Source organism: Eretmochelys imbricata, chromosome 1, assembly GCF_965152235.1.
Source record: "Eretmochelys imbricata isolate rEreImb1 chromosome 1, rEreImb1.hap1, whole genome shotgun sequence".
Classification (NCBI taxonomy): Eukaryota; Metazoa; Chordata; order Testudines; family Cheloniidae; genus Eretmochelys; species Eretmochelys imbricata.
The window spans coordinates 354,204,157-354,217,701 of NC_135572.1; the positions used below are offsets into that span (position 1 = coordinate 354,204,157).

Here is a 13,545-nt window from a genome sequence, read left to right on the forward strand (position 1 = left end):
ATGAAACCAGCATGGTCAGCTGGGCAGCTGCATGGAACCAGGGAGAGCTGCCCGCGCTGCTTGCCAGTGTGGGAAATCTGGAAAAAGCATTTCAAGAATACGTAGGGGGTATTAAGGAGGGGGACGTGGCTTCCAGTCTCCGTGATCCCTGGGCAGTGGAGTTCACAACTGAGATCAGAGCAGTCACTGTCGCGGGGCGTGCGGCCTCGTGGGACAGCCACCAGAGGACTGCTAGGGTTGGCATGGCTAAGTCACACAGTCTCCACACTAGTGCTGCGTCGACCTCAGGAGGTCACCCAGGGCCCAGCGTTGTTCAGAGAGGTGGTTTTCCTGAGTCACCGGAACTGGGTGCTGACATCGGCCAGAGACAAATCTGAGCACAGACACATGCACAAACAGGTCGATCTAACTCTGTAGTGTAGACCAGGCCAGTCGAGGAACAACAGCTCCCTGAACGACAGTATCTCCATCAATGGAAGCATTCTTCCGTTGACCTAGCTGCTTCCAAACTAGGGGGTAGGTCAGTGTAGCTATGCCATTGAGGGAGGTGGATTTTTCACACTAACTAACTAACGTAGCTCTATTTGACCTAATTTTTAGGTCCAAGGACCAAGCCTGATATTAGAGAGTTCTTTGGGACAGGGACTGTATTTTTCTTCTGTGTTCGCACAGCACCTAGAGCAACGGGATGCTGGTCCATGACTGTACACTACCACAATACGATTGCCATCCCGATTTTTTTTATCCTTGTCACCTTTCAGCAAAGTCAGTTTCAGTTTTCAAGATATCTCCTTTTCCCCCTCCAGTTCAGAACATTTTAACGTAACCCTTTTTTTTTTTCCAGAATGGCTGAAAGTGTCTGATTCTGTCATTCAGGTTTTCTGGCTAAACAAAAGAGGAACTAGGTCTACAAATGATGAAGTCTTTATTTTAGGTTTGCTCACTGTACTTAACACCAAAACCCAAGATGAGTCATGGCTTCAGGGAAGCCAAAAATATAGTACTGCCAGTAATAAGGACCTCGTCAAAGTTAGATGATAGCCACTTCTGTTATTTCAAGTCGCACAAATGCACCTACAAGAGGGCACGAACAAGCCTATAGAAAAGCTACAGTCGCTGTAATCAGGGTGCCATCTCTACATAAAATTACAGAAAACAATAAGCTGGAGGAGTTGCTAATGCCCTTCCCACCGAGAGAGACTGTAACAGAGCACTGAGAACAGAAGCTGGCATTAGAAATCCACAATTGATTCTAATACGACCTGTGTTTTTAGCACACTCCCTGCTGTAATGCCTGAGTACTTTATAGCTTGCGAAAGAAACACATGGACTCGCAATTTCGTTCTCAAGTTCTAATGGTCTCAAGTTGCAGTGGGGGAGCTTTAGGTTGGATATTAGGAAAAACTTTTTCACTAGAAGAGTGGCGAAGCACTGGAATGTGTTACCTAGGGAGGTCATAGAATAGAATATTAGGGTTGGAAGAGACCTCAGGAGGTCATCTAGTCCAACCCCCTACTCAAAGCAGGACCAATCCCCAACTAAATCATCACAGCCAGGGCTTTGTCAAGCCTGACCTTAAAAACTTCTAAGGAAGGAGATTCCACCACCACCCTAGGTAACGCATTCCAGTGTTTCACCACTCACCTAGTGAAAAAGTTTTTCCTAATATCCAACCTAAACCTAAAGGTGGTGGAATCTCCATCCTTAGAGGTGTTTAAGGTCAGGCTTGACAAAGCCCTGGCTCAGATGATTTAGTTAGGGATTGGTCCTGCTTTGAGCAGGGGGTTGGACTAGATGACCTCCTAAGGTCCCTTACAACCCTGATAGTCTATGATTCTACATTTTATAATAAAAGCAGTGAAGTTCCTGGCCCTTTTGATGTGTCCCAGTGGCAGGGTCCACAGACATGGACTATACTTTATATGCCCTTGAAGGGGCAGGTTGGCACTCTGGCCTGGAGAAGGCTTTTTTTAAATCATCTGACTCTAGAATGAGAACAATGGAACCTGGAAAACTATTTTTACCCCCAAGCAATCTAGGATGTGAAAAGATTTCTAAAATTAATCTTTCTTGGTGGATTTAGGGCCATGAATGCCAATGGGTAGATTTCTAGTAAAGCAATGGGATCTAGAAAGGCTGACAAGCCTGAGCTGTGTTGTTCAGTGGAGAAAGCAACATACTAGAAGTCACAACTCCTTTGTCATACCCCCAACTCTGCAACTGACTCATCAAGTGACCCTAGGCAAGTCACTTAGCCCCCACGTGCCTTCGTTTTGCTTTCTGTAATGATATGGGGATAATATAACACTTATCTACCTCTCAGAGGCCATGTGGTTTAATTAATTGTAAGCTGCTTTGAGATCCTTAGATGAATTATTTGTACTCTCTTGCGTCTTTGACTCTGCCATTGACCTGCGTGTGATCTCAGGCAAGTCATTTCATCTGTCCGTGCCCGTGTTTCCTCTCCCACCCTTTGTATGTCTTGTCTATTCTTGTTAGCTCTCTTACTATGACTGTATATAGCGCCAAGCACATTAGGGCCCTGCTCTCAGCTGGGGTCTCTACACACTGCTGTAATTCAAATCAATGAGATTGTGTTTACTACATGTTTGTATGGTGCCCAGCACAAAGAGGCCATGAATTTGAAGATTCCAGGCAATAATAATGTGGTGAATGATAATGAAGTCCATTACAGGTACAGCAAGTCCTATATCAGTACCGTCTAGATTAGGCTATCTATTGCAACACCGTAAAGGGGCTGTGTTACCTCAGTCTTCAAATGTACTCCCCAGATAGATAGATAGCATTTCAGTAAGTAATAATGAACCCTACCCCAACTGCAGTCATTCACTGGAGCAAACACAAGGTAGGCATCCACAGGTACCATGAACGGCTCAGTAAAGCAAGACCTCCCGGCCCAGTGTATTTTGCCAGGCCCATTCCAGGCACAGAAAACCAACGAAATCAGCTAATTAAATTTAAAGGGGTGGAGAAAGCAGGGGTCAGGCACAAAAGAATCGGTAACAGGTCCTACTTCACTCCACTCACTTTTTATAAGATAAGCAAGCTACAAAAGTAACCATTGAGCTACAACGTGGACTGATACAAGCCAGCTCTTGGTGGTTGAGGGAAATACACGTATTATTTATTTACTGTTTTTTCATTTTCACTCAGCAGTTTTACTGGGATAGAATTTGGTTTGAGAGAGGTGAATTACATTATTTATCTATAGTTCTTCACTTAAATATACTTTCCTTGAAGAAGGGGAGCTGAAAGCCGGGGTGAGGGGTTGATAATAATTTTCTTTTGAACCAGGGGAAAAAATAATTGTGAGCCATTGTGTGCTTGATTTCAGTCTTCAATTCGGCCCAGATCTTCAAAGATCATAACTTCCATTGATCTCAAGGGAGTTAGGCATCTATATACCTTTGAGGATCCGGGCCTTTGATCCTAACATTTAATAGCAGTATATGTAGGGTTGGCAGAATTTGATTTTTATTTTTTTATGATTTAGACCGATAATATTAATGTTTATTTGTACGTATTTTTTTTTTAATTTTTATCTATTTAAATGTTCACACTTGCAGGAAGTTGTGGGGGGGTCGGACAATTATTTAACTACAGGAGACGCTGAGATTCAAACAAGATAAAGCTTTATAAACCGTTCAAGCACAACGTATCAACACCACAGGGCAAAACATACAAAGTAAATATGCTTAAATTAACAAATCAGACCTGGTTTTGGTATCCATTCACTAGACTATTTGTAACAAGCCTAATTCAAAAGTCTAGTAAGTTCTCCAACAGCGGTTTTCTTAGTTTGCCTATTTGTAATTTCAATGATTATCAGTGGAAATATATTTTGGTTGGTTGGTGGGTGTGCACTGAAATCCATGTTTACTGACATTTATACAAATCTAATCTGTCCATGCCTAAATATATGCATGTTTTCAACAGGGACATGTAAAGTTAAGTGATTCCCTACTATACCTTGACTAAATCTACAGCACTGATTTTCAAAATACACCTTTTTAACAGGCATGTTTCCTGCCTTTCCCCTTTAAACTCTCCTGTTCTCTTTAAATGTTAATCCTGGCGCGCAGGCCGAAAGGCTGTGAGTTTCTTTTAGAGAGGGGACTCCTAGATTTCGGATTAATTTTACTGGATTAGATTCCCTGTGCTCACCCATGCCACGGGCTGTGTGGGTTTACAGAGCTGGATGCCCCATGTTTAAAGCCTCCCCCTCTAACGAGGAAGGCTTTTACGGAAACGTCTCACTGACACATGCAAGATCTCGCTCTTCCTTCCAAACCCCCTCCAGGCTGCCAAGCCGTGGTGGGAAGGAGAAGTGGGGATTCGAGTGTGTATTCGGAGCGTGCGCCACTGAAACCCCCGTTCACACGGTAACCCCCCTTTCTGAGGATCAACTTTTGTGGCGCAATTGTTTTTCAGCTCAGCCCTGCGGGGGGTGGGGGCAACAATCCCTCAGCATAGGCGATGGCCACCGGAGTAAACTAAAAGCTTCGTGGCACTCAGGGGAATCAACTCCCTCTCTGGCAGGGCAGTGGCTGGTTTGCAAACGCAGCTGCTGGCTTGACTGCACGGTGACCTTGCGGGAAGTACAACGCGTTAGCTTTCCGGTTCAGTTTTCACTTTCTTTCTCTCCTTTTTCCTCCCTCCTTTTCCTCCCCAGCTCCCTTTTTACTTCCTGGGGCTGGCGGATGGTTGGTGCAGCCTCCCCTGCGAAAGCGGAGCCCGCGTCGGACATGTTTCCCTTTGCTTAGCCATGTCGCTTCCCTGGCCAGGGCAGCAGATGGGAGAGAAGACCGGGCCGCCTTGCCAGAGAGGAGGGGGCGGAAAAAAACCCTCCCCGTCAGCCCTGGCCATTTCTGCCCCCTTGCTCCGGCCGCGGGTTGCCGTCCTGGCGCAAGCTTGAGAGAAGGGACGATCCCACACGCCCCGTTGCCCCGCGGTTGAATGAGTGGTTTCCCAGCCCGTCCCCCCCCCAGCATCGTCCTCTCTGCCCCCCTGGATCGGAGCCCCAGGGGCAGCAAAGGCCCCTCTGGGTCTGTGACTGGCGGGGGAGGCGCCGGGAAAGCCCCCCGCAGAAAGGACGCGGAGGCCAGCCACTGCCCTGCGGCCATGCGGAGCGGCGGGGACGGGCGGCGGGGTCCGGCGCTGCCCCGCTGAGGGGGCGGGTGGGGGGCGGCGGGGCAGAGAGCAGACGCCCGCCGCCATGGGGGAGCCGCAGGACGCCGGCGCCGCGGCCGCAGGTGAGCGGGGGCTGATGGCTGCGGGGGGCGGGCGGCTTCTGGGCAGCGTTTGCTCTTCGCAGGGCAGGACACGTCTCTGCACAAGGGGGTCAGACGGGGGGGGGTTCAAAGTGTGGGTGGGGGGGCGATTTTGTGTTTGTTTTATTTATTTATTTTTTTTTAAATATCCGACGACACCGTCCCCGTCCCCCCCCCAGCTCGGCTTGAGTGTTTAACCCTTATGGGGGCGCCCAGGAGGGGCAGTCGGGTGGGCACGTCGATGTGCGTTTCCCCCCAGAGGCGATTCTCCTGCTGCGGGGAGAGTTTGTGCGGGTCGCGGGCAGCCTTAGCCCTGGGGACGCGCCGTCCTCCTTGCAGTGGTGGTTTCAGCCTTCATTGTGCGTGGGGGTATTGAGGAGCCTGCCCCAGGTGCAGAATTATGGCTTGTCCAGTGGTGGGCGAGGGAAGAGATGATTTTTATATGTGTATATATATAAAGCGAGGGCTGTGGGCGTTGATGCTGTACTAACCAGGCCAAGGGAGACATGGAGCCTGCTCCCAGGGGGTTATCATTTAAACAGGCAAACAACGCCGTCACTGAAGAAAGAAAGAGTTTACCTGTTGATAATGCAATGCAAGAAAAGGGCAAATATAAACACCACAGAAAAATCTGTGCAAACCCTGCATGTCGGTGCGATCTCTTGAAAAATACACAGGCGAGAAAGAAACAGTGTCTCTTCGCTTTTTCCGTGGATGAATTGCGACTGTACGTGAAATATTGTAATGTATAGCATTTCCAAACAAACGTTTCTGCATCTGGAGATGAACAGCAAAATCTCTGTATCGCCTTGCTGCCTCAGGAAGGTTTTTGTGTGAAGAAAATTACCTGGTTGCGATAAGTGAGTGGGTTTTGGGGAGAGAGCTAGGAGGTCAGTTTATTTATGTATTGCACCCTTATTATTTAGGTCCCGGGTCTGCAGTGTGCATTAGCTGACCCTCCTGCACTGATTCTCCGCCTGTGGAGAGGCCTGCTTGTGTGGATCATGTTGCAGGACAAAGGCCTGAGTTATTTATTAATTTTGCACAATGCTTCAGATTCTTTTATTATTGCCAGTGCAGTAAAAATCAGCAGAGGCAGTAAAAATCGGCCAGCATTTCATAAGAGGTGCTTATAAATTGACAGAAAAAATGGTAAAGGGTCCAATTTATACACAACTGAAGACTGAAAAATCTGTTCTTTGTTTATCATTTGTCGCTTCCATGTTCTGCTTAGCGATAGATTATTTGTTTAGTGCTGTAAAGGTACAGGACAGTCAAAGGCGACTGTTGCGGCCCTAAAGAGTGTGTAATTTGTTATACAGGGGTTAAGCGAGTTTGTACTCGGCGGGCTAGTCCTTGCCACCGTGGCCGCACTCCCTATTTTAGTGTGCTAGCTCAAACAGCCCTAACACCTTGTACACCTACCCAATTTGGGAAATGCACCGCCCAGCTCCTGGGTAGACGTATCTTTTTAGAGTCCACATTCTCTGACCCTGATCCTGCAGTGTTATGTAATGTTTGGTCTGTTTTCCTCTTCAGTTAGGCATGAGATTCCCATTACCCTTAGGACTTCTCTCAATGCTCAGGCACATCTAATATATTCAATTGGAAAAAAAAAATTAAAGAGGAAACAGAGTTCCTCACACATCCAAAGGGCATGGTTTTCTGCAGGTAGGCACAACACATAAGGATTACTTCCGCTACCACCAGAATACCACATCTGGGTTGAAACACAGCAACTGATTGGTCAGCTAACAGCAGGTTTGGCGGGAAGGTGAAGAATATTTTATCCAATATACACTGTATGTGATCGGCGGAATAAATTACCTCCACTACAATTTGGTCAGGACACTGCACTTAGGAAGGGTTTTCTGCTACTTCACAGCTTTGTTTTTCTGCCTACTTGAAGCTGTAAGCATGACTCAACGATAGCAAAGTAATTTCCTCTGAGGACTTAAGCACATGATTATATCTTCACGGTTGAATCAAGTAGGAGGAGACGCTGGGCTGTGTGGGAGAAACACTTGGCCTGGTCTATGCTTAAAAATTAGATCAAGCCAGCCGCGTCATCGCTCAGCCCTGTGAAAAATTTCACACCCTGAGCTCCATAGTTAGGTCAGCCTAATCCATGGTGCTCACAGTGGAACAGCTTCAAGAGGAGAGAGTGGGGGAGCCCACACACCAGAATATCCCACAGCTCGGTGATTAGAGCACTGTCCTGAGAAGTGGGAGATTTCTGTGCGAATCCTTTCCTCCACCCGCCCCTCAGGGGAACTGAACCTCGGTCTCTCACATCCCTGGTGAGTGCTCTAATCACTGAGATAAAAGCTATAAGGTGGGCACCTCCACTACAACCTCCCTCTGCCAGATTATAAACGGGACCCGTTCTAATAGGTGGCCCCTGGGCTGGATTGGGCCTCACAGGTGAGCTGGGCTTCACAGGTGAGCTAGACCTCTCATCCCCTGGTTCGTGAATCTCTAGGGCTTAGGAGGGAAATAGGTGTCCAGAAGGAGGCAGGAGTGCACATGCCCAGAGGCAGAAACTAGACACTGAGGCAACTGCTATTCTGAAAATTTAGGGAGCGAGTGCATTTAGGCGCCTACGGGGTTCAGCAGGAATTTTATGCATCGCAGTGAGGCCTAAAACTGGGCTTAGGTGCCTAAACCGCAGACTGAGACACCTAAGGTTCTTTGTGAGCCTCACTCAACATGTTCAAATGTGGATGCCTAAATTAGTGGACTGATCTTTGGGGGTGCTAAGCACCCTAGTTCCTATTTAAATTGATAGGGCAGCCTGGGTACTCGGAATGCCTGAGTATCCGCCCGTATGTCAATGCCTAACTTTAGGCATCCAAGTTTGAAAAATCTGGTGTAAAGACTTGCCTAAGGTCACAAAAGATGTCAGTTTCTGAGCCTGGACTAGAATCCAGGACTTTTGACTCCCTATCCTCTGCTCTTACCACAAGAAAATGCTGTTTTATGTTTAATTCAGGTATAAATATTGCATTTTTTCCATAGTATTGATGCCCCTCTTACATTAATAGGAAGTATAGGCACAAAATCCAAGTTTGGGTTTTGTTGTGTTGTTTTGTTTTTTTTAATGCAAAACCTATTCAAAATATTTCTTTAAAATATCCTTCTAGTGGATTTAAACTTCCCCTGGCTTCCCTGGATACCCAAATTTGTCATCATTGTGCTTCTACCGGTGAATCAGAAAGTGAAACTGATTAGACACAAAAATGAAAGGGAATACAATAGAACCTCAGAGTTATGAACACTGGAGTTATGAACTGACCGGTTAACCGCACATCTCATTTGGAACCGGAAGTACGCAATCAGGCCACAGCACAGACCGAAAAAAAAAAAAAAAAAAAAAAGCAAATACAGGATAGTGCTGTGTTTAAATATAAAACTACTAAAAAAAATAAAGGGGAAGTTACAAAAAATACTTGACAAGGTAAGGAACCTGTTTCTGTGCTTGTTTCATTTAAATTAAAATGGTTAAAAGCAGCATTTGTCTTCTGCATAGTAAAGTTTCAAAGCTGTGTTAAGTCAATGTTCAGTTGTCAACTTTTGAAAGAACCACCATCATGTTTTTGTTCAGTGTTACGAACGTTTCAGAGTTACGCACAACCTCCATTTCCTAGATGTTCGTAACTCTGAGGTTCTACTGCACTCTAACTTGTTTAACACTGTACACGCATGCTTTGGGGGACAGAAAACTGAAGGTTGTTAAAAGTGGTGAGTGGATTTTGGTGAGCCATAATCTTAGAAATGTAGGGCTAGTACATCCGCCTTCCCTGAGACAGGACCAAGTATACCTAGACCATCCCTGACAGATGTTTATCTAACCTGTTCTTAAAAACCTCCAACTTGTTCCAGTGCTTAACTATCCTTATATTTAGAAAGTTCTTCCTAATATCTAACCTAAATCTACATTGGTGTGATTCAGAAAAATCAGGAGAGCGATATGAATCAGTTTTGTTGGAGGAAGATCGTAGAGGAACCAGAAGGGAGAAAGCTAAATTATGCCCAAAGACATCCAATACAGAGAGCAAGGAACAGGGAAACATTTAAAGTGAATCAGGTGAACCAGAGCAAAAGAGAAAACCGAGGCCTGAAAAAAGATAGAAATAAGAAATGTGGCATGTTGTTTGAGGATCAGAAGATTGTGAGCATACTCTTCTAGGTGTGTAGGCTGCAAGGAAAAGTATCACTAATTTCCTAAGTGCTAAAAGGTCTTTAAGTCATAGTGAAAGTGTGGTAGGTTTGGGAATACTCAATCGGATAAGTATTTGCAGTTAAGTGAATCCACAACAGGATGGCAACCAATTACTGGACCATCAAAGGAGATGATCTCCCTATTCCAACTACAAAAGAATAAGTGAAGCCACCCAGGGAGGTATTTGAGAATAAGAAACTAAAATTTTCCAGGAATGTTTACTGATTTTGGGTGCCTAACTTGAAACACCTTTCTGTCTGATCTTCCCAAGTGGTAAAGACCTGCAGCTCCCCTCAATTTGGGCACTATGAGTGCTCATACATCTCGGTAAAAATAGCTTCCTGGGGTTATAAAGAAACTTCCCCTATGGACAGGTTAGTCTGTAATTGTCTGTTATAGGAAATCGCTAATGCTATCAGCTGTCGTCAGATGGGATACTGGACCAGTGGTCCGACTCGTTAAGGCTTTTTTCCATCGTAGCATAGGAGCTGCCTTCGTGCCACAATCACTCCAATGTGATAATTACATATTCTTTTAAAATTCACCTCCCAGGGGCCTGACTCAGGGTACACTAAGGTAAATGGAAAGACTCCTGTTGTTTTAATGGAGGTTGGATCAGGCCACATAGGCCTAGGAAAATGTGAAATACAAAAAGACGTTGGAATCCTCTTCTTTTTCTTCAGAACATCCAGGTGGCTGCAGCTAGCCTGGCTTTTTCCAGAAATTATTAATGCTGATCTCACGGGCAAAGGTGATTACTCAGGCACTCCCTTGCTCCGGGATCTGAACATACAGCCTTGCAAGTACTCCCATCCCCAGGATTCACCTCAAGCTGCATGACTGTCTCCTAGGCATACCCTTGATCTATTATGTCATGTTTATCCCCCTGGCCCTACAACTCGGATCACTAGAAGCATGTGGTACTTTAAACCCTACTCAATGCTACTTGTGCCTCTGATACAATACTATAACTGTTGCCAGTGTCTCATAGTGGCGAGCTCATGGAGAGAAAGGGGGGGAAGGGGTAATGGCCAAGGGAGAGAGAATAGGTCAGGGAACAATGGAGGAGATAACGAAGGGGAACAGTAGGGAAAAGAAGAGAGACAGTGGGATTGTCCAATTTGTAGGAAGGAACAAGGTTGTAATAGTTTTGCTGGCAAAAAACTGTCTCACTCTTGTAAGGGTCTCACTCTGTACTATTCAAGCGAATTTCTTGAAATGAATCCTGCCTGCCTAATCTGCTTCTGAGATAAGAACCATTTGTCTAACACTAATACTTAATTTAAGACAAAGACATGCATTTGTGTGGGTGTATTCCAAACCAATAATAGCCCACGACTTATTTGCATCTTCAATGTGGAAAAGATTTTAAGAACAAAAAACTCCCATATAAACTCACTTCTACTCCATAAAATTGACTTTTAAATGTAAAAAAGGAATTCCGAACACTTAACACATTCTGCTTCATTCCAGAAAGTAAATTTATGAATATGATATTTTGTGGTGATCTTTTAAATAAAAGAAAACATTAAGTAAAAAAAAAAAAGGGGGACTGAATATGGCATGGCAAGTCCCCTAACTATCAGAGATGCTTGCAGCTTTATCCATCTTGCTCTCTGAAACATTCTGGTGCCACCTAGCTGCATATAGAGATTTGTCAAAGAAAATTCTAATTGTCTTTCCTATACTATGATTTGCCGATTCCCTGGCAAGAATCTAACCGTGCAGAACTGTACTTAGAAGTAGACAGTCAATATTGATATGAATCTAGGCTGAAATCATTTGCCTTCCCTGTAATTATAGTGTTTTGTTCTACAGGTAAAGATTCTGACATACAGCAAAGGAATTAACTTCTAAGCATCTGTTCATTGCAATGCAGTATGTGTTTGTTCCGAAACACTGCACTATATGCTTTATATAGTCACTTGATCCATGAAATGATTGGTAGACTACGTCCTGGGTTGGCCTCTGGTGGCCAGTTTCCAAGTACCCATAATAACACTTAACCGTGGAACAGTCTGTTAATTCTATGTGTATTGTTACTCTTGGAGCAATGACCTAAATGAATTTTACATTATCTTACTAATTAGGAATAGTTTGTCGTAGTCAGATGATAAAAAAGTATATTTCATATTAACATGTCTCAATGCCTTACAGACTTAATATATTTATAAATGGAGGCGCTGGTCCTGCAAACTTTGATGCCTAAGAGTAACTTTACACATGTGAATAACCCCACAGATATCCAGAGGAGTAGGTGGGTGAGTAAAGTTACTCACCTGCATAGGTGTTTCCAGGATTGGCACTTAAATAGCAAAGAATGATTACAGAATATGTACCATACAGAATATAGTTAAAGACTCAAAGTTAAAAAGATTTAATCAAGTATGTAAGACTACTCATTTTACGCTGCAGAATTCAAGGGACTCTCAGTACAACTTGTATAATAACTGAATGCCTGGGATTATTAAATCAGCATTACAAATCTAATTTCCTTTTCAGCATTTAAGCTATTACTTTTCTTTCTCTTATGATACTCAGCTAAGATAGTGGGGGAAATAGGCAGTTTCACTTTTGTTTCTGTTCTTCTATGTTTCACTTTCAGCTTCTCAGTACAGTGCAGACACAACAGGAGAATGTTTAAAACGGAAACGGCTGTTTCCATTAAAATTAAAAAAGCTTTCAATTTTTTTAAGTTTTGCAACTTTTTTTCAATGCAGAATCTAAATTTGGGCCTAAATATAGTTGAAAGGGCCCCTTTAGCCTTAAAGAGAACCTGAGAATTTTTCTGAATTTCCAGATTTGTTGCATTTTCTGTAATTGTTTCCTCTGATACATATCTACATACTAACTTTTAAAATTTTCTCCAGTTTTTACTGAATAGCGTATGCCTTAGGCTGCACAACTCCTTGTTTCTAGTTAACTATAAATGTTCTGTTTCTGTCACATTTCAGAAAGCTTCCCAGGCTCTTGTGAGGTCGCCTTGTTGAACAAAGCGTACTGTTGCACAAAGAGCCGTGGGATGTGCCCCCAGAAGGCTAGGGGAGCGCAGCATCAGTGCGGACACAGTCACTCGGGTAGGGCATTACAGGGCGGCTGCTCACACCAGGGCTAAGCTAACCTGCGTGCTGATCACCTGAGCTAACTCTGCAGCTCAAACAAGCCAGAGGAGTCTGAAATCAGAGTCTTCACTGTTCACTTGAGTTCTGCTGTCTGCCAAATTGTGTGTTCCAAGTCACAAATAGTCCACACTGGATGTGGCATTTGGCCACAAAAAGGAAAAGTAATTAAATGGCTAGAATTAGCTGCATGCTGCTGCCGTTCCCCCAGGCAGACTGTGGAGCTAGTTTTGGACACCAGGAAAAACGTACTACTGACGGAATATGTTAATAATTCTGCAAACCTGGGTGATGAGAGACAAAGGATGAGGCAGGGGTGGGCAAACTACAACCTGGGGACCACATCCAGCCATCCAGATGTTTTAATCCGTCCCTTGAGCTCCCACCGGGGAGCAGGGTCCGGGGCTTGCCCAGCTCTGGTGCTCCAGCCAGGGGCTTGCCCCACTCTGCGCAGCTCCTGGAAGCAGCAGCATGTCCCCCTTGCCCCCGCCCCAAGCGCTGCCCCTGCAGCTCCCATTGGCCAGAAACTGCGGCCAGTGGGAGCTGTGGGACGGTGCCTATGGACAGACCTGTGTGCAGAGCCACCTGGCTGCACCTCCGTGTAGGAGCTGGAGGGGTGACATGCCAGTGCTTCGGCAAGCTGCTTGCGGTAAGCGCCACCCTGAGCCTGCACCCCGATCCCCCTCCCACACTCCAACCCCATGCCCCAGCCCTGATCCCCCTCCCGTCCTCCAAACCGCTCAGTCCCAGCCCGGAGCTCCCTCCTGCACCTCCAACCCCTCATCCCCAGCCCCACCCCAGAGCCCTCAGCCCCAGCCGGAGCCCTCACCCCCTCTGTACCCCAACTCCCTGCCTCAGTCCGGAGCCCCCTCCTGCACCCTGAGCTCCTCATTTCTGGCCCCACCCCAGAGCC

General features: G+C 45.5%; 1 protein-coding gene across 3 annotated transcripts in view; it reads left to right on the forward strand.

The window, feature by feature from the left end:
- The first annotated feature begins 4,331 nt into the window (after positions 1-4,331).
- Positions 4,332-13,545, forward strand: part of TASOR2 (transcription activation suppressor family member 2) — a 76,150-nt gene continuing 66,936 nt past the window's right edge. For 2 of the 3 annotated variants that reach the window (XM_077837280.1, XM_077837288.1), the window contains exon 1: positions 5,173-5,273. In XM_077837280.1, the coding sequence (XP_077693406.1) occupies positions 5,237-5,273 (37 nt within the window). In that variant the 5' untranslated portion in view covers positions 5,173-5,236. Of the gene's footprint in view, positions 4,404-5,172; positions 5,274-13,545 lie in introns of those variants that run through there. The other variant, XM_077837296.1, reaches the window with a different exon arrangement.